This window comes from Bidens hawaiensis, unplaced genomic scaffold (genome assembly GCF_021521415.1).
Source record: "Bidens hawaiensis isolate Kalapana, Puna unplaced genomic scaffold, B.hawaiensis_p1.1 tig00018764_1, whole genome shotgun sequence".
NCBI classification, from domain to species: domain Eukaryota; kingdom Viridiplantae; phylum Streptophyta; class Magnoliopsida; order Asterales; family Asteraceae; genus Bidens; species Bidens hawaiensis.
Genome location: NW_027492849.1, coordinates 81,926 through 109,758, shown reverse-complemented (window position 1 = coordinate 109,758; position 27,833 = coordinate 81,926). Strand labels below are relative to the sequence as shown.

The following is a 27,833-nucleotide window of genomic DNA, read 5'->3' as shown; positions in this document are numbered from 1 at the left end:
ATTTTTATGTTTTTATTGTATGAAAGTTAATAATACTTATGGTTTGATATTAAATTGTTTTACAAATAAATGAGATACTATAATCGGGTTTAAAAACTATATGATTATGATGAGATCCAATGCCCGTTTATTTTTATTTTTTTACTATAAATTTGGTTTTTTAAATATAAATAATATATTTTTTTAAATAAATCATATATTATTTTTAGTATATCCCTACTTTTTAGGATTTTATTTTAAATATTTGGTGAAATTAGTTTTTAATTAATGAGATGTTATAACCCGTTTAAAAAATATATGGGTTTGATTAGACTCATACCCGTGAATTCGGGTCAAATGTATTAGAAGCCTCTATTTAAAAATCAATGAAATCTGGTGACTCCTAAAAAAGGGGGGCGACCACATCGCGACACGTAGGATTTTTATGTTTTCGTTTATATGTATTATAAATACACATTGATTATTAGTTCTAAGCTAGGATTTTAGAATCGATAGAATCAAAAAATTAGGTCCGTAATAACGTATTCTATAATAAGACTTTTGGCCCCAAAATCTTTATAACTTGCTTGATATGATTCATAATGAGACTTGTAATTTTAAACACAAAGAGAAGTTCATAACAATAAAAAGGGAATCAGGGATTAATTGAGATCAGAAAAAAAAAATTAGAAGAAATTGATTACAATCTTATTAATATTAATTTTACTACTTTCGACTTGGTGTTTGTGTGTGTGTTTGATGTTTAGCCTTTGCAAGATGAAAGCTAATGTTTGAAACTTTTTGTTTTTTGTTTAGAAATAATGTCTCCTGTTCCCAAATACATATATACCTCAACAGTCTACGCTACCCAAAAATATAAAAAGAAGAAGCTAGAGGAAGAAAGCAAACGATGATCAAGGGTTTTGCTTCCCAAAACGTTAGAAGAGCCTCAAAATTCGTATAAGTTCGATCATTTTGATACACTACTTTTCTTTTTTGTTTATTATATAACAATTGTATTTGTATTGTTTGTTTTTAATATATAATAAATGAGCTTATATTATAAGACGGAGGCCCACATTTTTTCTTACACGAGGCCTAAAGCTTTTCTATCATTCTTGGAGACGGCCTTGTATATTTATATAATAATATGTAGTGTATATATAATGATCATAAAAGTAACTAATATATAAAATTTATAATGAAAATTTATGTAAAAATAATTAAAAAAATGTATATAACTTGTTTTAAATAAATAATAAACGAGCCTAACTCGAGCTTGTAAAAACGACTCACGAGCGAGTTCAAGCTTTAGAAAGAAAGCTCGAAACGAGCCGAGTAAATGAAATGAAAAGCTAGCCATACCTATTGCAAGGGCAATTATGTCATTTCCACATACTTTAGCTTGTTGAACCGCAACATCAAATGAAAAGGTTCTCAACTCAGTTTGGTGGGGTTCATGAGTTTTCCAATAACATCCGACATTTGGCAAATTAATAAATAAAGGAATTTAGTATAATTTGTGTGTGATTATTTATTTTAAAGGGCTTGGAAATGAAAGCATAAATTTATATTGGACATGGCTTAAAGTTTATGGGTTTAAGGGTATATAAACCACTAAACCATTTCCTTAAAACCATAGCCCCCATTTTCATCTTTTCCCACACACCATCAAAACACAAACTCCCTCTCTCCATCCAATTTTGGATCTAGAAACTAACGCTGTGTTCTCGAGTCTCATTTAAAGAAGGGAGGGGAAGGAAATTAGAAGAAAATGTGAAGAAATCATGTTCCAGAGATTGTTTAAGGAGGGGAAGGGAAGAGAGGGGAAAGAAAAGACTAGAAAAATTAAGTCTATACTCATCCTTCCAAATTGGAGAGATTAAGAGAGAAAATATGTATGTATAACATTAACTACCTATTAACTCCTAAATTTTCTTTCCTTTTCTTTCATTTTTATTAAACTCAGGAACATGAAATGAATTGACACATTTCCCTTCCCCTCTCTTTCTTTTCTCTTTCAATTCTCCTCCCTTTCTTTTCTCTCCTTAAATGAAACTCGGGAACACAGTGTAAGAGTAAAGATAAATAATCGGTATGTCGTGCATTAAAAAAATCAAGATCAAACGCTAAGGTCTACTTTCCTGATTTCATACTTTTGACCTTAGAGTAGCTCTAAGGTCACACTAAGGCCCCTTAGCGTCGCGCTAAGGGTGTCTGACACATCCACTTTATTTTCTTGTTTTATTTTGCATCGGAAAACGTGTCAATCATCATGAGTCTTCTACATCTTCGTTCCAAGCCCGTAATTCATCCCGATAAGTGTCCTTAACGCAAGTATCCTGAAACACATAAACACGCTTGAAGTACCAAAGTTCACATAATATTTAAACTAAAAGTAAACAAATAATATCATAATATACATGACTTTTACCCGACCATCACGTAACCGACCTCATGAAGGTACGTTTTCTATAAAAAAGAGGTTCGTTTGATGTCGGTTTGTCTCGAAAGTTTAGATCGGGTCACAATTAATTATAATTATTATTATTATTCGAGTCGTCATGAGTTTGTTTTCGTTTCCCAAAGTAAACCTCTTCTTTCTCATAATAGTAATCACCATAGTCCATTCTTTCTTCTTCTTTTTCCTACAGGACAACAACATGTATCAAGTAAATGAGAATGATTAATCAGGCAGAACAGAGCCGGCTAGTATGGTGGATGAACGAGTATATAAACGACCAAAAAATCTAATTAAATAGAGGGGAAACGTCGGCTATTATGTAAGGAACGTATCTGCACATTTAATTGCATTATCATCACAGATTTCATGTTCATCAAGGGTTAGAGGTGTCGGTTAGGTTAATATGGAAGAACATATCAAGATCAGTATAATTAAGGCCGAAAATACCATAATTTATAGTGATTTACAATATCAATTACAACTGGCACACGATAATTAAGGTTCAAGTAACCAATTCGTAAATCGGGTTCAATAAATAACAAAGTGGATACGGGTTGGTATAAGGATATCCAGTAATGGGATATGGGTTATAACAATATTTTCATTTTAGCCCTTGAGGTTTAAGGATGGGTACACAAGAGGGTAAAAGGTTATAGTTAGGGTTAAAAGTGTCAAGAAAAGAAAGATATATTTATAAATAATTAAATAAAAATTTTAATAATAATATATTAATAATTAAACAAATTTAAACTTGATAAAGCCATAAAATAACCCGAACGTCGAACCTAGTTGGGTATTTAATATATTAGAAAACCCGAGTTGTTACATATGTTCCTTATGATGAACATATGCATATGTAAGTGAGTTTGATTCTTCTTACACATACGTATATACATACGGTCCACACATGCACACACATCATCCATATTTTAAGTGGTTCGGACGGTCCGACTGAGTGAACCGGTTGACCGTCCGGTTCGATGTCTTATTCGGTTATGAAAACATTGCTATTTATAATACAATTACGTGACATCATCATTCAACAAACTTCTCACAAATGTTTCGCCTCAAGTTATAATGAGGCATATAAACTTCTTAATGAAATTGACAAAATTACATGAATTACAAATTAATAAGAGCTTATTTAAGGGAAGATTGTTATAACTTACCTGAGTCTTATTTGGTCATATAATATATAACGAGTTTTATCCTTCAAGTGAAATCTTATATATAAAAGTTATATCAAATTTTTTTATTATGAGCAACTTGGTCGGTCTTTTTTCAGATATCGGGGGCTACATAGAAGAAATGGTGACTGGTATGGAGGATAAAAGGATAAAAGCATTTGTTAGAACTATGGATGTTTACAGTTGGATTAACTGTGAAACCGGCCAAACAATCATCGATTTTGTTTAGTTGTAGTTATATATTTTACCTTTATAGATATTTCTCTCTTAGAATTTTGAATTTTAATTATAGAATTTTGTTATGTGGCTATCAACCATAAACATTTAAACTTTAGAGAACTTTGATTGTATCTGTTATTTACTTTTTTCCACGCTGAAATTATAATATTCTTTTATTCTAATTATTTAAACATAACTTAATAGCATTCAAAAATCACATATTACCAAAAAAGTATAATTGAAGATAGATAAATTTAATGGATAATTTTTTTACTAACATAAAACTAAATTTGAATAACGTTACATACAAAATGACAATAATTATACACCGGTAGAGTTGCACAAAACACCCGAACCCGGAATCGTACTCGAAAAAATACCCGGAACTAGTTTCTTTTATACCTGGGTTTTAATACGTGAACCCGTACCCGACCCTACCCGTATGGTACGTATATAGTATTCATTTCAGTACCAAAACTCGTACCCAGAACCGGACCCGATTTATACCCGATAATACCCAAAACCGGAACCGAGTTTTTTCAATACTTGAAACCGGATTTTTCAAATTCCCCAAAAAAACCTGAAAAATACCCGAAAATACTTCGAAAAATTGCAGTTCCTTAAAAAATCCAATAAATACCCGGGGAAAAACTCGAAAAAACCCCGAAAATAGGGTTTGTTTTCAATACTTGAAAATAAGGTATTCAAATACCTGGTTTTAGAATACATAGTTCTATACCCGACCCAAACCCGATGCATAAGGTATGGTTTTTAGAGGCAATACCCAGACCCAGCCCGACCCAGGTATTACCAACATTCAATTTTTCAATACCCAATCATATCCGAATCCATATTCATACCCAAAACCGGATACTTGAAAAACCCGATTTGTATAACTCTACTAACTAGACCAACAACTAAAAGCCCAATAACCACACACACACCAAAAGTCATTCACTTGACAATCCGGGTCCAATAGTTCGGGTCGGATCCACCCACAACATAAAACAAATAGGGTTCTTCTTCTTCTTATTATTTCCCAATTTTGGCGCGATAAGGGTTTCAATTTCATCCAAATAATAATATATATATATATATAATTAATTATAAACACAATTTTCTTGTATAATAATTAAACAACAGTTTTAAAACCCATGGAAGACGACCCGTTTGATTTCGAATCGGATGAATTACTCGCCACGTCACCTGTTAATGCCCGGAAACGAAAGTAATGTTAATTCTCTTAATTTTGTTATTATTATTATTATTATTATTATTTTGAATGTTGAAGTTATAGTTTGTAATCTGATTGTTGTTTTATTTGTGTTGATTTAGCTGGTATGAACTCACATGAATTGATAATTTATAAGATTTGCTTGATCTGCTTGTTGTATTTTGACTTCTGCTTATTTCTAGTGTCAGTTTGGTTTTTTTAAGTTTTTGGTTTGGTTCGGTTCCGTTTTGGGGTGGAACCGGAATGTTGGTTTTTGAGCTTTTGCAAACATTTCGGTAGGGGTGTGCGTGGTGCGGTTACTGACTAAAATCGAACCAAAAACCAAGCTTTCGGTTTTATGATTTTTAAAATCGTTTGATTTTGGTTTTTGGGTTCAGTTTGGTTTTGGATGCGGTTTTTTTTTCGGTTCAGTTCGGTTTTTTCGGTTCTTAACAAAATACCAAACCGAACCAAAACCAATATTTTGGTTTTTGCTAAAGTTCAAAACCGAACCGTCGGTGTCCAATTCGGTTTGTTTTTTTTGGTTCTTAACAAAATACAAAACCAAACCAAAGCCAATATTTTGGTTTTTGCTAAAGTTCAATGTTGAACCGTCGGTTTCTTATTCGGTTTGGTTTTTTTGGTTTTATCGGTTTCAGTTCGTTTTTTTGGTTTTGTGTACACCCCTACATTTCGGTTTCGGTTTTCGGTTCTTGTTTGGTTTCAGTTTTGATTTTTTGAGTTTTTGGTTTGGGTTCGTTTTTTTTTTTGTTTGGGTTCGATTTCGGTTTTTGGTTTGAGTTTGATCGGGTTTTTTTTGGTTTTCCCATTTGGGCTTGAAAATTTTGGATCAAAAAAATAAGTTGGCCAAATATAATGAATTTGAGCTCAAGTATTTTTGTTAGTTAATAATTAATTGATTTGTCGTTCAAAACAAAAATAATTAATTGATTTCGAGTAGGATGAATTACTCGCCATGTCACCTGTTATCACCTAAAAACGAAAGTAACGTTAATCCTTTGTTTTGTTGATATTTTGAATGTTGAAATTATAGCTTGTAATCTGATTACTCTTTTATTTGTTGAATTTTTGGCTTTTGTTTGAGAAGTTGGATTGCTAAGGTTTTGAGTCTTATATTCTTACTGTTAAAAGGTTAGTGTAAATCGTGTCGGGTTGGCGGTCTAGCATGTTGAATAATTTAACCCTAACCTGATTCATATACTTATTCGTGTCGTGTCGAACCTATTAAAATTCGTGTTGTGTTCGGGTTGACGCATTTTATGGTCATTTACAATTTACGAATATGAGTAATAGCTAGTGACTTAGTAATAGTTTAAATAAGTAATTACTTTGATTCGTATTACACGTATTTTGTAATTTGTTTTATTTTAATTCTCTTTGTGTATTTCTCTCTCATTCCCAAGTAACAAACTTGGGTTTATGTATTTAGCTCGAGATTAGAATAAACGAACGTGAATAATTGAATGAGCGGTTAGAACTTAGAACTAATAAAATAAGATTGTTGGAAGTGAAGAGTAGATACAAAACGGGTTGCATTTCTCGAGTATTTTTTTTTTGTTTTTTTATGGAACGAGAAAAACGGAGGAAACTTTTTAGTGCTTTTACTTTTTTTAGTTTTTGATTATATTTCAAGTTATAATTTTTTAATTAGTTTTTTTTTTAATATTTCAATGAGGGGTATTTGAAATCTCAACCCATTTTGACCCATTTCAAAAACCCCTCGTTAAAAAATTAAAAAAAATAATTAAAAAATTATAACTCGAAATATAAATCAAAAACTAAAAAAAGTAAAAACACTAAAAAGTTTCCTCCGTTTTTCTCGATCCACATAAAAGAAAAGAAAATAAAATTAAAAAATAAAAAAAATCTTGAGAAATGTCAACCCGTTTTGACCCGTTTCAATCAAATTATTTTTTTAGTTTGACCCATTATATACATTTTAATACAACCCAACGGGTCACAATTGCCACCCTTAAGTTTGACTGCGTTAATTGAATTATTATTCTGCTTTCAATTACGAATGGATTTAAACCATCTTAAAACAACAGTACATATCATTTTTTCATTTAACACACGCGTTTATTATGTGATATGCAGGAAAAAAATCTTCGATATTGATGACTTATTAGTGGATCACTACAAGCAGCAGAATAAAAAGCTCGAGAGGGAACATAAACTGGCCAAGACTAAAAAGACTTGCAACTCGGATGATGAAGAGGACGGTCGTGTTGCTAAATTGTCTAAATACGTCAACGAATGTCACGAAAAGGCACATATCTTGAACTCTATGATACATAACATATTGTCGTGTTTTCATTTATATCAGTCATAGTTATGTAACTTAACGAGCTTAATATTGTAGATAACTCAACTAGGCGATGAAGAAGACGTGTCCCATTGGGGCCTTCAAGTTTTTCGGAAACAGGTTCATATTTAATACACTTTAACCAACCATTTGTTAATACATTTATGCAGCCTTTGTTTTTAAACACAAATTATAACATAGTTAGGGGGGTTCTTCGGGTTTCGGGTTTTTCGGGTCGGGTTCTTCGGGTTTCAAAGTTTTAAATCTTGACCCGAAACCCAACCCAAATCTCTCACGGGTTTTTCGGGTTCGGGTTATTTCGGGTTTCGAGAATTTTTAGAAAAAAAAAACACAAAACCAAATTTTTTTTAAAACTACGGTGCTAAAATTAAAACAATATAGTCTTCTTTGCTCATAACACAGATAATCAAATAATAAACTAACCTAACTTACAAAACAATTCAAAAGAAGAGTAAAACTAAACCGAACTATAATCGTATACAATCGGGCGTGATTTGGTTGTTTGATTACGGTTGGTATTAGTAATAAACAGAAAACATAAATTAATAATAAGCAATCGATCCATTATAGTAAGAATAACAACAGTCGATTTAAGCAAGATTCTGATAACTTTAGCGGCTAAGACTTAGCCTATTATACATAAAATATATTTAATTTCAAAACTAAAAGTTTATTCAGGTTTTTCGGGTTGACCCAAATCTTATAAATCAAACCCGAGACCCAACCCGAATTACTTCGGTTCGGGCTCGGGTTAGTCTTTTCTCGGGTTCGGGTATGAGTTTTTTCGGGTTGGATTTTAGGTTTCGGGTAAAAGTGACAACCCTAAACATAGTTGGTTTCTTGTGCAATTTACAGAAACCGTTTCCGTTGTTTGAATTTAGCGAGCTTTCAAGTTGCTCGCTTTTTCGTTCTGGTGTTAACCATGAAGTGAATTCATTGGTCGAACTTAGTACCGAATCAGGTCAGTGTATGTATATAATTTTATAACTTTGTGCAGTATTATTTATATGAGTTATTATTAAAATTTTAGTAAATATTATTGCAGGAGAAACGTTCTTTGAAGGTTTGTTGACTAATGGCTGGCTATTAAACTTGGTTACTAAACTCGGTGAAGTAGAAAAATTGATAGCCAAATGGACCTTTCACTTAAGTATGTTGATCATCTGATAATTCTTGGTTACATTATATTGGATTATATTTTGATTTTTTATATTATTCGGATCGACAGTGTTATACTCATCGAAGGGAGCGCTCGCAAGTGCTGCGGTTGACTTTTGGTGTGCTATATTATTACTGAAAAATGAGGTTTACGTGATATACATTCATCAAATATTTTTTTTCTTAATTATATTATTGTAGTTTTTATATGATGTTGTCCTGCTTAATCAGGATGGATCGCCGTCTATAAGGATCGACTGGCTACCGAGCTATTCAGAACTCAAAAACACGCTTGAACGTTATGGTTTCTTATTGCCTTCACCTAATACTGATTCTTCGGACACCGAAATGGTTTCTGCAGGTGGTAATATTATCATATACGGAGTAACTTTTATAAGTCATTACGGGAATATTAGTATATTACATGTATGCGGGATTTTTTAATACCATATTATTTTCAGATTCTGAAAGCATTGAGGCGCCTCAAAACATTAGAGAATGGACTAATTATGTAGCTGCTTATAGCCAATCTAGGTTAGTACAAACGACACATACCGATTTTTAAACGTTTAAAGATAATATTTTTGCTCATTTTTTTAAATATTTTTATGCTTTTTATTGTAGGGATATTCATTGTACTTTCACCGCTTCAGAAGCAGAAGAGCTGATAGTTATTATAATCTGTCTTTTGTTGGACCGACAACTTTTGGGTTTATCCATAGATTTAAACGAATGCATGCTTGCGTTAGTTAATTTCTTCACGGATGACGAATGGAGCGTTAGTTGCGTAAACGTGGCAAAAACCGTCGCTTCAAGGTATTCAACAACATTACAGTTTCTTTGTGGTTAATTAATAATTTATTATTCATAATATTTTCTTGAACTAATGTTTCGTGTATTTAAAAACAGGGTCCCGAAAGACATGAATTGCCTGCGGGCTGTTGACTGTATTGCAGCGGTTCACGGGCGCACCAAGCTTCTAAGAAGCGCAATCGCGTTTCATATTCTTGTTGATTGTTTTGATAAGGTACATATTTTTTTTTAAAATATATTTGATAAAATAACTTTTTACGGTGTATGTTATATTTACGTTTTTGCCCTTCGTTAGGTTGAAGATGAAGAAGGGGTCGTAAGGCAACTGACCGTAATCAATTTGAAAGAAAAAAGTTGTGATCTTTACAAAATCTACCTTTATTTGGTGTTAACTGAAAACTGGTTTCTATACAGCCCGTTATTGGAAGACAACGAGTTATTAAACGAAATGTGGCGGTTGTTTCTTCGAAACTGTTCTTGTCAGATTAATATTACAGACTCGAGGTCTCACGCTTCAAAGGTACTGCATAACTCCATTTCTTTAAAAATTATTTTTTTTTGTTAAAGTTATTATTTTCGTGACGTTTGATAAAGATATAATGTACTTTAATTTATTTAAAAATTTTGGACAATTATGCAGGTTAGGAGTAAAGCTTCTTATCTTCTGCAAGGCGCGAATGGTAGATTGTTGTAGTTTCGGTTATGATAATTTGGCTATGGGTTTAATCTATTAAAAGTGGTTTAAGTTCAAATGGACTGTTTAATCTTGTAAGGGTATTTGCATGTAAACATTATTTGGGAATGGTGCATGTTTTATATTTTTATTAATGTTAACAAGTCAGTAAGACATGCATTTTGTTTTTCCTTATAGTGCATGATCATTTATTGGTTATTGATCTATAAATCTTTTCCATTTTAGAGAAGTGTTTACATAGAAATAGTAGGCAAACCGGCAAAAATTGCGCCGCTAGCCCTTTCTAGATAGCAATACTAAGTCTTTTAAAATTTACATTCATAAATTTTGATTCATGACTCATTAGACTCCTCTAAATAGCTTTACAGTCTCACGCGCAAGGAAACCAAAAGTATCGAGTGCAAGACACACTTTCTCATGCTTGTTACTTAAACATTATTTTCTTATTACACTATAACATCATCGTTAAATCCGAACAATCTTAAGGTAACCGATCCATTGAGGGTGATGAACTTTTCATAAACATAAGTTTTATACTTCAATATATACCTAGGATGATAAACGTTTCAAAGATCTTTATTTTTATAAACAATTACACCTTTATTACTGCGGTTTTCGTCCATGTGGTTTGTTTAAATTTGTTTTTTTAGTCCAAAAGTTTAAAATTTGCTATTTTTGTCTTTAAAGTTACATTTTCGTTGCAATTTTCATCCTTTTAGTATGTTAAAATTTGTTCTCTCAGTCCAAAATATATTAATGAGATAAGTAAACTGCGGTTTTCGTTCTTATGGCTTGTCTAAACCTACAGTTTTTAATCAAATAGTTTCAAATTTGCGATTTCGTCCCGGTGGTTTCATTTTACTTGCAATTAAGCCCGACCCCAATAACTCGGTTAACTGTGGTCGTTAAATCCATTACCGTGTCATTCATGTGAGGGACATTTTTCTTCTCTCCCCCCCCAAATAAAAAAATACACCCCAGCCCCTCACGTGAGAGGGCTTACTAATTAGGAATGGAGTTTATTTGGGAAAAATTTGGACAAAACTATCCCTCACGTGAATGGCACACTGATGGATTTAATGACCAGACTTAACAGGGTTAGTGGGATTGAGTTTAATTGCAAGTAAAAATGAAACCACAGAAACGAAATTCACAAATTTAAAACTATTAGACTAAAACCGTAGATTTGGACAAACCAAATGGACGGAAACCGTAATTTACTCTAACGAGATGGACGAAAATTGCAACGAAAATGAAACTTCATAAACGGAAACAACAAATTTAAACAAACTGTCACACCCTCAAAATCCACTAACGGAGTTTTACCGTCAGAGGGTGTGAACTAACAGGATCGGAATCATCAGTTATAATCAAACCATAAAATAAAGTTTCAAAACCATGAAAACGTTTACGAGTAATTAAATGCGGAAGCGTAAAAACCTTTAACCAAAAGTTGCGTCACGCAGGACGACTTAAAACCAATGATAACCGTTAAAAATAAGTTTGCATAACAAAAGCGTTTTCAAGCAATGCATGTTCCTAAACCGCGCGCCCGCCTCGGCTACCTGAGAATAACATACTAAAAGTGTCAACACAAGGTTGGTGAGTTCACAAGTTTAAATAAAAGTAAAGCGATCAGCGTTTGCGTTCAGTGTGTTGCGTTAAGCGTTTTGCGTTACAGCGTTTTGCGTTAAGCGTTACAGCGTTTTGCGTTACCAGATAGTGTTATGTCAATTATATATCTATAGGTAGCTAGCCTATAAAGCAAGTATTACTAAGTGTTCGACACCGAAGCTGACTGTTTATCAATTTTCCTTGCCACCAGGTCATCCAGAACATGGTATGTGTTTAGCCAAGATTACACCCGCTCGACCTCCAGTCGAGTTTAGCGTTGGGTGGGGTTTGTCAAACCCAGTAGTACTACTCAACAATGACTCGCTATTCCAAATATTAACCGGTTCGATGTTATGAAGGACTTTTGTTATTGCGTTTGCCACTTAGTCTTTACAAGTGATATATAATCTATATTAACAAAATCTCAAATGCGTTTCGGAGTATGTTATCTCCCCCAAGTGAAAAGCGTTTAAAACAGTTTAAAAGGGGAAAGTGAAACTCACTGTTTGCGAAGAAATTCCCAAATTAAATCACCAAGATGCGCGTCACAGAAAAACTCTCTCTAGCGTTCTAAAACAATAAAGAGATTTTTCTAAGTGTCGGAATATTATCGAGTCTCTAGACCCGGCACATATTACCTATGCACATAACATGTTTCGTGTTTCGTTTGTGAATCGTGTGTGACTTTAACAAATGTATTTGTGATACATTACATGTGTAAGCAATCATATACGTGTCATGTATTCATAAAGCACATCACTAGCAATTACTCCCCGTAAGGGCATTTTGGTCAAATTATGACAATCAATTAGCAATTATTCCCCGCAAGGGTAATTTGGTCAAAACATAACAATTATATAGCAAGTATCATGTTTCATGCGTTTTCACAAAACTCAGCAGCTAGTTTCACCGAGACAGAAATTCTACTTAAAAGATTGTACTATTCCACTGATCATAGCATCTCAATTAATTTACCAAAAATCATCACAGAAGCATATATGTCTTAGGTTTCCAGAACATATTTTATTATATTTTTATTCCACATAGTTTTCTCACAATCATCAAATCATTACAGCAAACTCATAACAGTCAAATTCATGCGCAACAAAATGTTATTTGCAATTCCCGTTAAACGAAAAATCCAATAAATGCAAGACCACTTGGGTTAGGTTCCTAACTCAATAAGTCAACTTCCAGAAGTAGAACCAACCCAATTGGTCTCTTAGTTCATGATATATAACATTTACAAAACAACCTAACAACAGATCTAACAGCTCAGCTTTGCACAACGTTTTTGTAAAATCATAAAAGTTAACTTCTACATGTCCAAAAATTACAAGTTTATATTCTATAGAAACTAGACTCAACCTAGTTTACTGTAGTACCAATAATCTCAACCAATTTTCACGTTTACACTTCGTTACAGTCACTTAAACATCAAATACACATTCTGTCCAGAAACTGTTTGCATCCAAACTCAACATATTAACTATCTATGAACTATCATGCATTCATATAACACTATAGACTCCATAAACACCATCCATGCACATCAATTACACATTACATACATGATTAGGGTTTTTGTTTGAACTCAAATCAAAGACACAACGATTAACGTGTAACAATATAAATTCTAGTTATCAAATCATCATTCAATCAACAACAATCATATTAGTTATACACACACACAAAATCGGCTGCTAGGGTTTGTAATTAACCCAACAAACATCAAAATCAAGTAGTAAGGATGTATAGAATAATCAATTATACCTTCCTAGCACCTAATTCTTCAATCAAACACTTGATTTGATGGTGTATATGTGTGTGAAAGTCGACGGCAGCCAAGGAGCAAGGGGGTGGGGTTTGCGATCGGAACTTGGGGAAAGAAGAATAATAGTTAGGGTTTATTATAACATAGTATTTATAGAATACTATGTTACACTTTGGCCCCTCCACTTTCAATTGTTGTTTTTCTAACTTAAATAACTAGTTTACGTCTTGAGTTAACGTTTACAACCATGTTATCACATAACACATAAAGCTAACACATAATTATCACATAATTACTGTTTTGACGTTTTTCGTTTATTCATCAATCGTTTGCGTCAACTCGTTTGCGTTTCGGTGCAACTCCCGAAAGACTACACATGTAGTAAGTGTTAAGCGTCATTTAAACCCTAGTTTAAATGTAATGAAGTGTGCGTTATAGATTCAATGATCTTAAGTTTGAATTGACGGAGTTGCGTTAACGGAGTTAACCTGAAATTGACGATTGTCACACAAACCACAAGAACGAAATGAATTCTTTTACGAGGTTCCCAAATGTAATTAAACCGCTCATAGTTAGAGGTGCACAAATAGGCTTTTTCAAATACCCGGGTTCGGGTCTGGGTATTGTCTCTAAAAACCATACCCTATGCATCGGGTTCGGTTCGGGTATAGAACCGGGTATTTGAATACCCTATTTTCGGGTATTGAAAAAACCGTTTTTTTTTTTGTTTTTCGGGCTTTTTTCCGGGTATATATTGGATTTTTATAAAAGTTTGCACTTTTTAGGGGTGTTTTTCAGGTATGCATCAGGTATTTGAAATAACCGATTTCGTGTATTGGAAAAACCCGGTTCCGGGTATGGAACCTGTTCGGGTTTTCGGGTATTACCGGGTATAAATCGGGTCCGGTTCGGGTTCAGGTTCGGGTTTTAGTACCGAAATGCATACCCTATCCGTATCCTACGGGTAGGGTCGGGTACGGGTATTAAAAACCCGGGTATTAAAAAAACTGGTTCCGGGTTTTTATTTCGGGTCCGATTCCGGGTTTCTGTTTTGTTGTGCACCTCTACTCATTGTTCTACTTAAAACTTTTCAAACTAGGCTCGGACATAAAATAAAGAACACAAGATTTAGCCTCGGATGACCGTTACCTGTCCAAACCTCTTTAAACTCCACCACTTTCCACTCATTACAATACAAACCCATTACCAATAATCAAAACCAAAGCCCTAAAAACCCGAATCAAGATCCGGGTTCTTCAAAAAATCCAATTTCTGATCTGGGTTTCTTCAATTTGTTCACACCAAACCTTAATTCCAAGAATCTTGAACTGGTAATGGCAATGCGAGAGGAAAAACTGTTTAAAAGATCGGCTTTCGGGAAGTCGATACGAAAGCGGTTTTCGGATATTACTAATTGTGACCCACGTCACAAATCCCAGCCGTTGTTTGATCAAGTTCTTCCGATTGCTTGTTCGGTTTTGTCTTCTGTGGATAAAGAACACATTGATCATCTTTTAAAGGTAAAGTTTTTATTTTTAATTTTTTTATATTTTTGATTTGACTGTATTAGTATCATATTAGTATGAATTTGTAGGGTTTTTGAATATTATTTAGAGTTAACTTAGTCTCCTAAACCGGCTTAGTTACTTTTAGATTTAGTTATGCCGTTAGGGCTGTAATTGTACGGAACTAGGCGTTGTTCATGTTCGTCTGCTAAGCCTTTATCGGACTAGTGAACGGTTCATGAACATCTAACCGAACGGAAATTTCTTGTTGTTGTTCATGTTCGTTCATTAAGGAAATGAACATGTTTCACGAACACAAATTTACAAGAACAGTGTTATATTTGATTTGAATAACCGAAAATAGTCGGTATCAGATTAGTAAGGGATTTTATATTATTTTGGGCTAAGTTAGTCTCCTAAAATAGGTTTTATTTATTGTTCACATTTAGTCATGGTTTTGTGTATAATTAGAGGTTGTTAACAATCATTTCAAGCTTTAGTTCTTTCAGGGATCAGGGGTGTTTATCATTCGAATTCGACATGAAAGACTTGAAAGACTTGAAATTTGAAACGAAAGATTTAGACTTTTGTATAAAATGTGAAGTATATGAGCTGCCAAATTCATCTTATTGTGCCTTTTCAATAAAATTGCTATCTTTTTTAATATTTGATGTTAATAGCCATGATAACTTGACTAATTAATATTATCGATTTTGCAATTTGGATATTTGATCGTTTGGATATTTTGATCTTAGGGATTTTATATTAGTTAGGGTTAATTTAGTCTCCTAAATAGGTTTAGTTACTTTATACATTTATTCATGGTTTTGTGTATCTATAAAAGTTAATAACAATCATTTCAAGTTTTAGTTCTTTCAATCTAACTTTTTGGGTTTTTTTATTACACAATAGTTAATTTGATGGAGGTACAAAGTCGAAAAACTCGAAATTTGAACCGAAAGATTTCGGTTTTTGAATAAAATGTTAAGTATAACTGTATATGAGCTAATAAGTTCATTTTATTGGGCTTTTGCAATAAAGCTGCCTTTTTTTCGATTTTTGAATAAAATATCAAGTATATGAGCTTATAAATTCATTTAAAAATTTAATTGTTGAAGTTACCAACCTAGGGCTTGATCATCCAGTACTTTATTAGTTTCGTGATTTTTTTTACTATACTTTTTTCATTAACTCGAATTCGAGTTGAGTCAGTTTCCTACAAACTTTACCTGATTATGTTTGTTTGTTGATCAAACCGTGCAGGAAAATGCAGGGCTGATGAAGCTCATCACAGAGAAAAAGTAAGTTGCTCTGCAATCCAACCTAATAGCAGATTAGTAGCATATTTGCAATCAAAAAATGGAATTTATAAATAAAAGTTTGTATTTTTTTATAACAGCAAAGTCATAGAGATGAATGGAGTCGAGCTTCAAAAGATGCGAATCGTTCTTCAGAAAATGCAGTCGCAGAATTGGAGCCTTGCTCAATCAAACAATCATATGATGGCGGTCGGTACACATTGATTTTAAATTTTTATAACTCAAAAGCATCAATCTTTTACATAAATGTTGATATTAATGTGTTGTAACGTTTTATTTGCAGGAGCTTAATTTAGGCAAAAAGAAGGTATGATGTTCTAAATGACCAATTTATAATAATTGCATAAATCAACTTTTGTGTATCTTATATATTATTATTATTATTTGTTTATTTGTTTATAACAGCTAAAAGAATTAGAGCATCAACTTGCTTGCAAAGACGCTTTGTTGAAAGCCATGAGTTCGGAGCTGCAGGTAACACTTTTTTCACTATAACATTATTATACATTTGATCATTATATCCGAGCTGACTCATTTTGACCCGTTGTATAACTTGAGTTGACCCAAGTTGACTCATTATTTTCGTACCCTTTAAAGCATGATTTTTTTAAATGTTTAATAGCGTACTTTTGATTTTCAGGTGAAGCGTGAGATGCACGACCGAAAATGTGAATCTAAGGTGGTTTGCTTTATTATATCCTGTTACTTTTAGAGTTAATTACACAAATGGTTTGGCTTTGGATCTAAGTTCAAGGGTATTTTGGTCATTTTGAAAAGATTAACACTAACTTAACGTACTTTTTAACCGTTGTTAGTGTTACAAAAATGAAAACCACAAATTTCATTTGTGTAGTTAACTCTTGTTCTTTCTTTTTCTCTGTTGAACCGAAACTAATATCGTTTTTTATCTTTTCTGTTACGGTGGATGAAGGATGATGAAAACGCGCTTACCAGCCAACAAAATGCAAGTAGGCGTATACGTCCAGGAAGAAGTCGATGTAAGTGCTACATAATATTAAACTTATAATATATCATTGTTATAACTTAGTTTTTATTTTTATTATTATTATTATTATTATTATTATTATTAAGTAATTACTAGATTGTGTTTAATTGTGTATAACATGGTGTTTGCAGCAATCAGCCAGTTGACTACAGTTGAAGCTTCTGAGAAAGAACTAGTTGAAAACAAAAGGTTAGCATAATATTATTATTTATGCGACATATTTGCTTTGTTTATATTTTTTGCACCTTATAATATGCTAATGTACAAGCTTGTGTCACATACAGGCCGCGTGTGAGAAGGCAGTCGGCTAGGTTTATGTCACAAGAACATGAACCGGACGAGAACTTGTTTGAGATTAAAGATCTTATTAAAATAGTTGAAGATTGCGGTACAACTTCAAAAGTGAGTGTTGAACAAAATGACAAATGCGGTTCAAAAATGCAACCCGAACCTCAATATTCGCAAAGAATGTCGTTTGGTAGACCGTCACGAAGAGCTGCTGAGAAAGTACAGTCTTACAAGGAAGTTCCTCTTAATATCAAAATGAGAAGACCAGAATAATAATAAATTAATAATAATACGTTTGTAATTTGAAGTTGCCTAGTTTGTGTGTACTGGTTTATGTAATGTTATGAAACAAGCATAATGTTTAAGATGTTTCAAACTGTGTTAAATGAAAAATCAAATGTTTGCGGTATAACGTTAGAAAGTTAGAAATTAGATTCGGGTACGGGGATAACAAATGAAACCAAGCCCGATAGGCGAGCTCGAAACATTTGCTACGGGTATTTGGGTATGATATTAGCGAATTAGGTGATGTCCGGCCCTATTACTTGAAGCATACATACCTGTTTACCAGAGCCATACTCGTAAACATTTCTTTCTTTCTTATATTTCTAACTAGTTTTTACCCGGCGCAAACATAGACGGTGAATCGACGTGAATTTGGACATTATCAGTTACACTCGTTACGGTATAGACATTGTTGGTAAAACCTGAGCATTAAAACCCAAAAAAAATCGTCAAAGTAACATATAAAAAGATTAACATGTAAACAAATAAACTGTTTGACGTTTATTTGGTCTGGAAACCCGAGTGGTGTTAAAGCCCAAGAGTTGTCGGTTCCGGACATTGAGGCGGTAACTCGACACGAGTTCGGTCGGTTTCGTTTACTTTTGTTATAGTACCGGAGCTAAAAAACGGAAAAAAATATAAAAATCGAGGTGGGCCAATGAGGTGGCGTCGGTTGATAAACTCGGGCGTGGATAATACGGTGCCGCTAAGTCCTGGGCGTTGAGGTTGTGAGACTATGCAATTCGCTCGGTTTCTCCTATATTCTTTACGGTATCGGAATTATAAAAAAATAAAATGACAACGACCAATATTGTGCCGCCAAGTGGCCTAATCGCCACTTGGCGGCACCAAAGTTGTTAAATGTATTAGGCCACTTGGCGGCACCAAAGTTGTTAAATGTATTATATAATAATTTCTTTCGGGTAATAAAATTATCGAAAAGTTAAAAGAGTAAGAAATATATGGCCATATATGTTACTCAACGGGTATTGGGCCAGGAATGGTTCAGGGATTACTTACTAATGCACGCTCCATTGTCATTCCTACTACCTCAAGACAAACATAAGATACTTGAAGTGATTAGAAAGATAACAAAATCGGTGAGTCAAGTAACGGGTAAAATGACATTTTGCACTTGCTTAACACCATTCATTGACAAGAACAAATGCAACATTATATTGTAACAGCATTTCACGCGTATTTATATTATGAACACGTGATACCGGTACTCATTTTTCATGTTAAGAACATTTATTATAATTATGCTCGTTTTTATGCTATTTTTTATATGCATGGTAAGTGGTGACATCAAATTGGAGCATCATGTTGTAGTTTAACAAAAAAATAAATAAATAAATAGTTGTGTTTGTTAATGTTTTTGTTTTTATTATGTGTTTTTGTGTATGGTGTCTCACCAGTACTATGTTTTTATGTATGTTAACAGGATAGTTTATTTTAGTCAAGTTATGTTTGTTTTTATGCAAGGTGATTGGTAACACCAGATTGGTGTCATGTTGTACTTTAACAAGAACATGTTAATAATTGTGTTTGTTTTATGTTTTTGTTTTTATGATATATATGGTGTCACAAGTACTATGTCTTATATCATTGGATAGATTATTTTCATCAAATTATATTTGCTTTTATACAATGTCTTTTTGCATTGTGTCATAGATGCTTTTCGGGTTTGTTTTTACGCTATGTTTTTAAACGTGATTTTCCCCCAGTTGTTTTTCTCGTCACTAAATATATTTTTTCTTATTTATGACTTTATTTTCCGTAATTTTAAAATATGGAACAATTCAATGACGGGCATCGGAGATCTAAAATCAATTATAAAACTAGTTTAAGCATCTCATGAATGTGTTATGTGTTATGCCTCAGATAGAAGAAGATGATGATTTAGCATTGAGATAACGCATAATGATGAATGATGAATATACCGCACGATTTATTTAACAATTGAATATTGAGTAACGCAACAAGAGCTGTCATTGTCCACGGTCATTATTTAAGTCCAAATAATTTACAAGTAAAATTTAGAAAAATAAAGGTGTAGTTCAAAACCATTATACATACTTGTTATGCTCTTGCACTTATGTTCTTTTACAAATTTTATTGTTAATATGGCACTTTCTATAACTCAATTAATCAATTGACATAATTTTTTTCTTGGCATTTTATTGTTAATAAGTCTCTTGCATATCAAAACTTTACTGCTGATTAATGATTATATATTTAATAAATGAAATTGGTGGCATGGAAACTTATGCATGCGTACTAAAATAATGCTTTGGAATCATGAACTGTGTCACAAAATAAAATATTTCTTTTTGTATTTGTTGTGATGTTATTCATCAACGTTGGAAGGAAGGCATGGCAGTTTTAATACCATTTCAACGGAATGCTCTTTATTTTATTATTATATTTTTTTTCCAGTAAAATATAAGAGACATAGATAATAAAACACAGCTGAAAGACCGACAAAACAAAAGACTAAACAAACAATAAACAGATCTAGGTAACAAAAAAGATTGAGCCATCATGGCAGATTACAATATTAAATAGTTTGGAAAGTCAAATTTTGCATATATAAACTTAGATCCTTAAGTAAGTACCCGTGTTATATAAAAATAAGAATATGTGTTACATTGTGAACTTAATAAACGCAGAAGAACACACATAGTCGTTGACTCTATTGATCAGGGTTGGGACGGAGAAGAACAAACATACTCGTCATATTCTGTAACACTTATACCAATCCCACATAAGTCTTAGACTGTTAGACATGAGCGGTTTTTTTTTGTTAATAAGGAATGTTCCGTCTCTTAAATTCACCAATGTGTTTTTGGCTTAATGCTGATGGAAGAAAAATGAGCTCAATTGTTAAACATGTTCGCTTCTTTTATCTTTATAAGATAAGATGTGTGTAGTTGTCATTTTATATTTTTTCCATGGAAAACGATTGTTGAATACTTAACATTGAGTTTTGAAAGTGTATTAGAAGTTTTTTTTTTTTTACTTTTTTCTTAATTGTCTATTAGAAGTATTGTAACTTAAAAGAGAGCATTGATATAATTAGGAGGTGTTTGAGCTTGTGGTGCTAAGTCACCATAGAGTTTTTTTTAATAAAATAGTGTAGTGGATGAAACCTTTTTAATAATTACTCGGTTAATGTTATTTTTTTCTACTTTTAATAAACACAAAAGATTTAAATGGTTGACGTATGCGGGAAAAAACCTGATTGGTTGGATGAATAATGGGGGAGACACTTTGTAAGAAACACTCCCAACCCGAAACACTCCTCGAGGCGGTGTTCCTGGGCACTTTGGGGCGTTTTTGTAGGCTGAAGACACCCACTATGCTTAGTCTTAACAATTAATTACAGATAAAAACTTATAAACTTTTTTTGAATGCGTGGAATTGCCTTACATATCTTAGTGAGTTTCCGAAATGAGTTGTCAACCGTCCTTTGAATCATATTTCAAGTTTGAGATCATAAAGTTTCAAACTTTAACCATAACTCTCATACAATTGGGCCAGAAAGTCACTTGAATAAAAATAAATAAATAAAGAAACCAAATATAACTTAATTAATCTTCTATACCACTTATAATTTGTAATAATATAAAGTATAAACAGTATCAAATAATATAACTTTGTAAAAGACCTAACTCAAATCATTTATTAACGGTAACCACTCAAACTAAATTAATATTCTTTACAACTTATCATTTAATAATACCAGCTGTGTGCCCGCGCAATGTAGCGGGGTGTGCACGCAACTCGACATTGAACATATAGTATGTGCCAGAACATACGTCATCTGATGACAGTGTGCACGTAGCCTGAAATTTGACACGTAACTCGTGCAAAGCCAGTTGCGTGTAATCGAAGATTGAACACGCGTAACCGGCCCGGAATGCACGCTACTGACATTAAAACATGCTTAGCCAACACCACGAGTGTAATTTACCGGTGCAGGGCGCTATGTTAAGCGCTTACCAAGATTTGGTTATGTGCGTTACGTGATGCTGAACACACGTTTATCGGCCCCGGTACATGTAAACAACGTCATCTGCGTAACCGGTGGCGAAAATCAAGAAGCAAACTCGAAATATACAGTAATTTCAAATAAATCACTTTTGTAAATCAACCCGTTTTGGCCGTAAACCCGTTCTGACTCGACATCGGTCTGACATTGCCCTTATCTACTCGAACCCGAACCAAATTAACCATTTTTCTTGTATCGACTTATTCTGATCATAATCCACTTTTACAAATGACCCAAGCTCACCCGACTCGACCTGTAACCAGTTCTACACGGTAATCGCGTATCATGTTAACTTTTTAAAACTAAAAAACTATAGCAATACCATACTCAAATTAAAGAGAATAAAATACTCGTTTTATAATGTAGTTATTTTAAGAAAAATATTAACGTGTGAAAAGATATGGCCGTTAAAAAGTCGAGGGGTAGTTGGTTTTGAATTAGGGGGCATATGTGTAACTATTATCTAAATTTACAAAAAAAGTAGTGAAGTTGAGTGACCAAAATTATAAGTATATTTAAAAGAATGAAAAGACTTAATTACCCTTAATTTTTATATTTTTAATGTATTGTGTGTTGTATATAAAACATTGAGTTTGGTATCTCTTAAAATTTAAAAGGTCCCTCACTCATATTTTATATATTCAATACAGATATTGATTATTAGATACAGCATCACATAATATATAACCAGATGCTTCCACTTCTCTTTCAACACATTCATTTCACTTTCTTCAATACCAAAATTTCGCAAAATTAATCCAATTAATAAGAACCATAATAATAATAATAATAATATCGTCCTTATTAACTCAAAATTGGCGCCAACAATCGCCATGAAAGCTCCACCTTGTCTTCATCACACGCAATCAAAACTCAAAAGTTATAAAAAGTTAACCGCATCTCCACCACCACCACCACCACCACTGTCACTTTCTCGTCTCCTCTGTCCACTTTTTGAAACGTACCTCTCACTCACCAGATCCATCACTCTCACCTTCCAATCGTTAACACCTACTTCATCACCATCACTAAATGCAACACCAGCTGCATGTGCACCTCCTTAAACAGTTAAACCTATTATTATTATTATTATTATTATTATTCAAGTAACTGTAACCGGTAATACTCACTCACTCGCACTTTTTATGCTTTAATTATTGTTACATTCTTCCATTTTTAATATATTATTATTATTATTACTTGTGTATAGTTGTTAAACCTTTAATTAACGTTCTGTTTCGATACGATTAATGTGAATCAGTTAGTTTCTGTTCGGATGCAATTCGTCTCCTAATATTATGAACTGTTAGATCTGTTTACGGTTTGAATAATGCAGAATTAGGTTTCTCGTATTGATAGCGTAATCGGTAATACTGCTTACTACCTCTTTTTGTGATAACTGTAAACAGTTAATGAGTTGTTAAAGCTTACATTATTGTTAGATAATAGATTCTTCCACTTTTGAATATATTATTGCTACCAAATCTGTTATTATTATTATTATTATTATTATTATTATTCTGTTTTGATACATTTAATGTGAATTACTTGGTTTCTAATTCAATGCATTTATCTGTTAGCATTAGGAACTAGGACACTGTTAGATCTGTTTACAGTTTGCTGAATTTTTGTTAGCAATTTGCACTGGATTATAGTTTATTGAATTATAATTAATCGAGCAGTTTGCAGAATTAGGTTTCTCGAATTGTTAGTGTAATCGGTAATACTGCTTACTGGCTTTTTTGTGCTAAATGTAAACAGTTAAAAGTGTTGTTAAAGCTATAATAATTGTGTAGATTCTTCCACTTTTGAATATATATTATTATTGCTCACTCCCTCACTCACTCACTCACTCACTTACTCCACCACTATTCGAATCTGTCATTATTCATGTCTTGCTCTGATTTATTTGCAATGTTGTGAATCAATTAGTTTCTGATTGGATGCATGCTGTCTCACTGTTAGATCTGTTTACAATTTGCAGTGCGTTATGGCTTACTGAATGATTAATCGAGCGGTTTGAAGATTTAGAGTATGATGGAGGGACGAGTGAGAAAGTATGGGCACCAGCACCAGCAGTTGAGTCCTGAGAGAGCTGTAATTTGGAAGGAGAGGTCTCCTAAGTATCAGCAGCGGCAGCCGGAGCCGGTGTTGGTATCGCAGCTGGTGCCGGTGCTGCAGCAAAAGAGCAGGAAGGTGCCTGTGGTTTATTATCTCTGTAAGAATCGGCAGCTTGAGCATCCTCACTTTATTGAAGTTCCTCTCAGTTCATCAGAAGGTCTTTTTTTGAGAGGTAATGTAATTATGTTACAGTCAAATCCAGTGTTGTAAAAATCGCGATTAGGCGCCGATCGGAGGGCCATGATTTAATTTTACCTAGTCAGCCCCTAAAATTGTTGGTCAAATTTGGATAAAAATGGTCAAATTTCGGTCAAAATCTTTTTAAGAATTTGAAATTATACTTATTTTGTAAGCTATATATAATCTTTGTTTATATAAATACATTATATAATTTTGAAACTTACATATAAGATTCCAATGCAATTAGTCCTGATTAATCCTTAATCGCCAGTTGGTGCCTCACCGACCGACTAGTGGTCTAGCGCCTAGCGAGTTCGACAACACTCTTCAAATCCAGCATTGTGTGATTTAAATTTTAATGAAATAGTTCACTGTGAAATTTGATTTTTGAAAACAATGAATGCAGATGTGATCGAAAAGCTTAATATTCTTAGAGGAAGTGGTATGGCTTCAATGTATTCATGGTCGTGCAAAAGGTTGGTTACATTTAATTTGTAATTCCTTTTTTATCACCATTATTGTATATCTGTTTGCAAAAGCTTGATGAATGTGGATCTTGTTTTTCTTGATGTTGCAGGAGCTACAAGAACGGGTTTGTTTGGCATGATCTTTGTGAAGACGACCTAATTCTTCCTGCTACCGGCAGTGAATATGTCCTCAAAGGCTCGGAGCTTGTTGAAGAATCAAATTCAGGTACATTTGTATAACTTTAAAAGAATGAATAGTGTCTTGATGTTTTACAAGTTTTAAAGTTTGTTAAAGTTTTACGCTTGACGTATTTGCAGGCCGTTTTGCTCCGGATGTAAACTTACAGAACCTAAAACAGCTACCCGAACCACCATCTGCAAGAAGTCAAGATGACTCATCATCATCAACAAGCATGAGTGGAAGAGACACTAAAACATCTCAAGATGATGAGCTGTCACCTCCCGTTAGGCCTTCCGGTTCATCTGACGTGTCACCAGAATCTAGAGATGGAAAAAGTACACCTTCAAACGGTTGTCTAAGTTTAAACGAATACAAAATCTACAAAACCGACAGTCTTGCTGATGCTTCCACGCAAACAGAAAATAATACAAAGGACAGTAAATGTCAAGAAACTTGCACACGAGGCGTTTCAACTGATGACGTGCCATCCAAAATTCAACCGGATCCGTCCCCTCCATGTTCATCAAGTACATATTCATCTATGGGAAAAACCGAGACGTTAGAGTCGTTAATCAAAGCTGATGCTAGTAAGTATAACAGTTTTTGAAGACTACAACACGGTCAAACACCAGTCAACTCAAAGGTCAAGGCTACTGATATGCTAATGCAACTGATTTCCTGCGGGTCAATATCGGTCAAAGATCATAGTTTCGGTCTAATCCCGTCTTATAAACCAAGATTTTCGGATTCAAAGTTTCCATCACCGTTATTTTCAACATCTGTTATGTTGGGTGAGTTTGATTATTATTCAGATAATTCAAGATAAACGAGTATGCGATTAGAAGATAAAGATTACTTTAGTGGGAGTATAATGGAGTCTAAATTACTTAAGGAAGAAGTCACTGCAACTTTAAAAAGATCACCTTCCTTCAATGCTGACAGGTTTGTTTTTTATTGTATCATAAAGTTTCTAATTAAATTAAAGCATACTAATTTACAGGGTGTTTGGAATAATCACTTTACTTAAACGACACTTATTGTCACACTTTTTATCACTATCTTGAACTTACCTGTAAACGAACGAACGCCCAGGAAACTGTTTGGCTGGAAGTTTGTTTATTTGATAAACAAACGAACATGAACAAAAGTTTTTGCTCATTCAGTTAAATGCACGAACATGAACAGACGTCTTGTTCGTGAATGCTCACTTACGCTTTTTCATTTATCGTTTATGTTTGTTCATTTGCATTCATTTATTTGCGTTCGTTAGTATATATTCATTTAATCTTTTAGGTGCATTACAATTCAGTCTATGTTCAGTTATGTTCGTTTGTTTTGTGAACCATTCGTATATACTTTATACAGTTAAGGAACGAACGTTAGCATGCTCATTTTCTTCACGAACAAGAAAAAACCGTTCATTTATTTTTTCGTGTTCGGTCGGTTCGTTTACAAGCCTACTTGAACTCATTTAATATATAAGTGATTTTGAAATGCAGGACCAATGATGATAATCATGTTTTAGATAAAGAGGAACCCGCAACACTTACAAAATGTATACCAAAATCACTCAAACCGTCACAAAGTAAACATTCAAAAAGTGAACCAACGAGATCCCCAGTTCACGAGGGCCCGCGTATCTCATCAGAATCGGGCCCAAGTTCACAAATCACATCACCGTGCCCGTCCAATTGCAGTAGCAAAAGAATAACCGGCCCGTGTTCTTCCAAAAAACATTCGGGCCGGTTAGAATCATTCAGGGAAGAAAAGGAAAACGCGATCAAAACCGAAGAAAGTTAAGTTATGATCTTATTTCCAAATTCAAAATATTGTTGCCCGTTAGTCCTCTGTCTTGATGTAAACGCTTCGTTGAATTTCATTTATAAATTTTTTATAAAAAATAAAAAATAAATGTTATAACTAAAAAATAAACAATTTATTTAGCTCATGTTTTCTGATTTTTTTTCCTTTTTTTCTTTATAATAGCAGGCTTCCTTCAGGAGCTCGGGTTATTATCCACTCTGGAAGCTAGGTGGTGTTAACTACCCGGCCACCGAACGGGTATAAACTTACTTAGAATTTGTTGGTGGGTATTTTGGTAAATTGGGTTTGTAAATTTGAAAGAAAAAGAATCAAAATATTCCAAGAAAAAAGGTGACTAATTTAATTATTAATTGGTGGGGTGTCATCATGAGGTCTGCCTTTTTATACTATGCTTTTTTTTTAACTTTACGACTATTAAAAGCAATCTTTAGATTCGATTGGCATCTATTGCTTAACAAAGTTAAGTTTGTTAAGGAAATAACGTGTTTAAGAACGGTTCATGAATGCTTACCGATTGAGATTTTATATTCTTGTTCGTTCATTAAGGAAATGAATGTGTTCACGAACACAAACGAACATAAATAAAATCGGCGGAGCCTAGAGATTGAGATCGATGTGAATGATGAGAAAAGAAATGCGAACGGTACAAAAAACAAAAACGATGTGAGAATATAATTTCGTATTTTATGTTAGAGGTACTAAATTAAAGAATAAAAAATGTTTAGATAAAATAAATAACTTGAACAACGTATACAAATGAACATGAACGAACGTTCGTGAACATATTACCGAACGTTCACGAACATAATTGTACGAACAGGGGCTTTGTTAATGTTCGTTTGTTTAACTAATCGAACGAAATTTCTTGTTCATGTTCGTTTATTTATTAAACGAACATAAATGAACTTCTCGTTAAACGATTCACAAACTATTCACTAAACGTTTGGTTCGTTTACAGCCCTAGGTCCAATGATAGAGACATAATCTCTTAAACATCCGAAAGCCATGGTTTAAGTCCCAATAAGTACAACAAAGTTGTATTATAAAAAAACATTGATAAAGTTCCAGAACATTACAATGAAAAACACATATTCCAAAATAGCTTTTAATGTCATTAGAAGCATGAAGTACTCAAAACACA

General features: G+C 33.3%; 2 protein-coding genes and 1 pseudogene across 3 annotated transcripts; all 3 read left to right on the top strand.

The window, feature by feature from the left end:
* The first annotated feature begins 4,903 nt into the window (after nt 1-4,903).
* LOC143556945 (uncharacterized) lies at nt 4,904-10,222 on the top strand. The gene is made up of 12 exons (XM_077046149.1): nt 4,904-5,077; nt 7,181-7,352; nt 7,446-7,508; nt 8,265-8,370; nt 8,455-8,559; nt 8,638-8,714; nt 8,799-8,928; nt 9,029-9,101; nt 9,192-9,383; nt 9,477-9,594; nt 9,676-9,900; nt 10,021-10,222. The coding sequence occupies exons 1-12, from the start codon at nt 5,004-5,006 to the stop codon at nt 10,072-10,074; spliced, it is 1,389 nt and encodes a 462-aa protein (XP_076902264.1). The 5' UTR covers nt 4,904-5,003; the 3' UTR covers nt 10,075-10,222.
* A 4,449-nt stretch (nt 10,223-14,671) lies between these two features.
* LOC143556944 (uncharacterized) lies at nt 14,672-17,853 on the top strand. Its single transcript, XM_077046148.1, has 9 exons — nt 14,672-14,982; nt 16,231-16,268; nt 16,367-16,475; nt 16,570-16,593; nt 16,692-16,760; nt 16,927-16,965; nt 17,218-17,284; nt 17,424-17,481; nt 17,577-17,853. The coding sequence occupies exons 1-9, from the start codon at nt 14,797-14,799 to the stop codon at nt 17,851-17,853; spliced, it is 867 nt and encodes a 288-aa protein (XP_076902263.1). The 5' UTR covers nt 14,672-14,796.
* A 5,785-nt stretch (nt 17,854-23,638) lies between these two features.
* LOC143556969 (protein SOSEKI 3-like) lies at nt 23,639-26,730 on the top strand (annotated as a pseudogene). The gene is made up of 5 exons (XR_013139479.1): nt 23,639-24,212; nt 24,627-24,696; nt 24,798-24,913; nt 25,006-25,810; nt 26,368-26,730. The product of XR_013139479.1 is annotated as a protein SOSEKI 3-like (transcript).
* Nucleotides 26,731-27,833: the final 1,103 nt, after the last annotated feature.

Excerpts from the sequence above, each read along its gene's own strand:
- LOC143556945 (XM_077046149.1), top strand. The coding sequence starts at position 5,004 with ATGGAAGACGACCCGTTTGATTTCGAATCGGATGAATTACTCGCCACG. Across the intron at positions 8,715-8,798 it reads TATTATTACTGAAAAATGAG|GATGGATCGCCGTCTATAAG; the intron begins GTTTACGTGATA and ends CTGCTTAATCAG. Across the intron at positions 9,901-10,020 it reads CGAGGTCTCACGCTTCAAAG|GTTAGGAGTAAAGCTTCTTA; the intron begins GTACTGCATAAC and ends ACAATTATGCAG.
- LOC143556944 (XM_077046148.1), top strand. The coding sequence starts at position 14,797 with ATGGCAATGCGAGAGGAAAAACTGTTTAAAAGATCGGCTTTCGGGAAG. Across the intron at positions 16,269-16,366 it reads AAGCTCATCACAGAGAAAAA|CAAAGTCATAGAGATGAATG; the intron begins GTAAGTTGCTCT and ends TTTTTATAACAG. Across the intron at positions 16,966-17,217 it reads ACCGAAAATGTGAATCTAAG|GATGATGAAAACGCGCTTAC; the intron begins GTGGTTTGCTTT and ends CGGTGGATGAAG.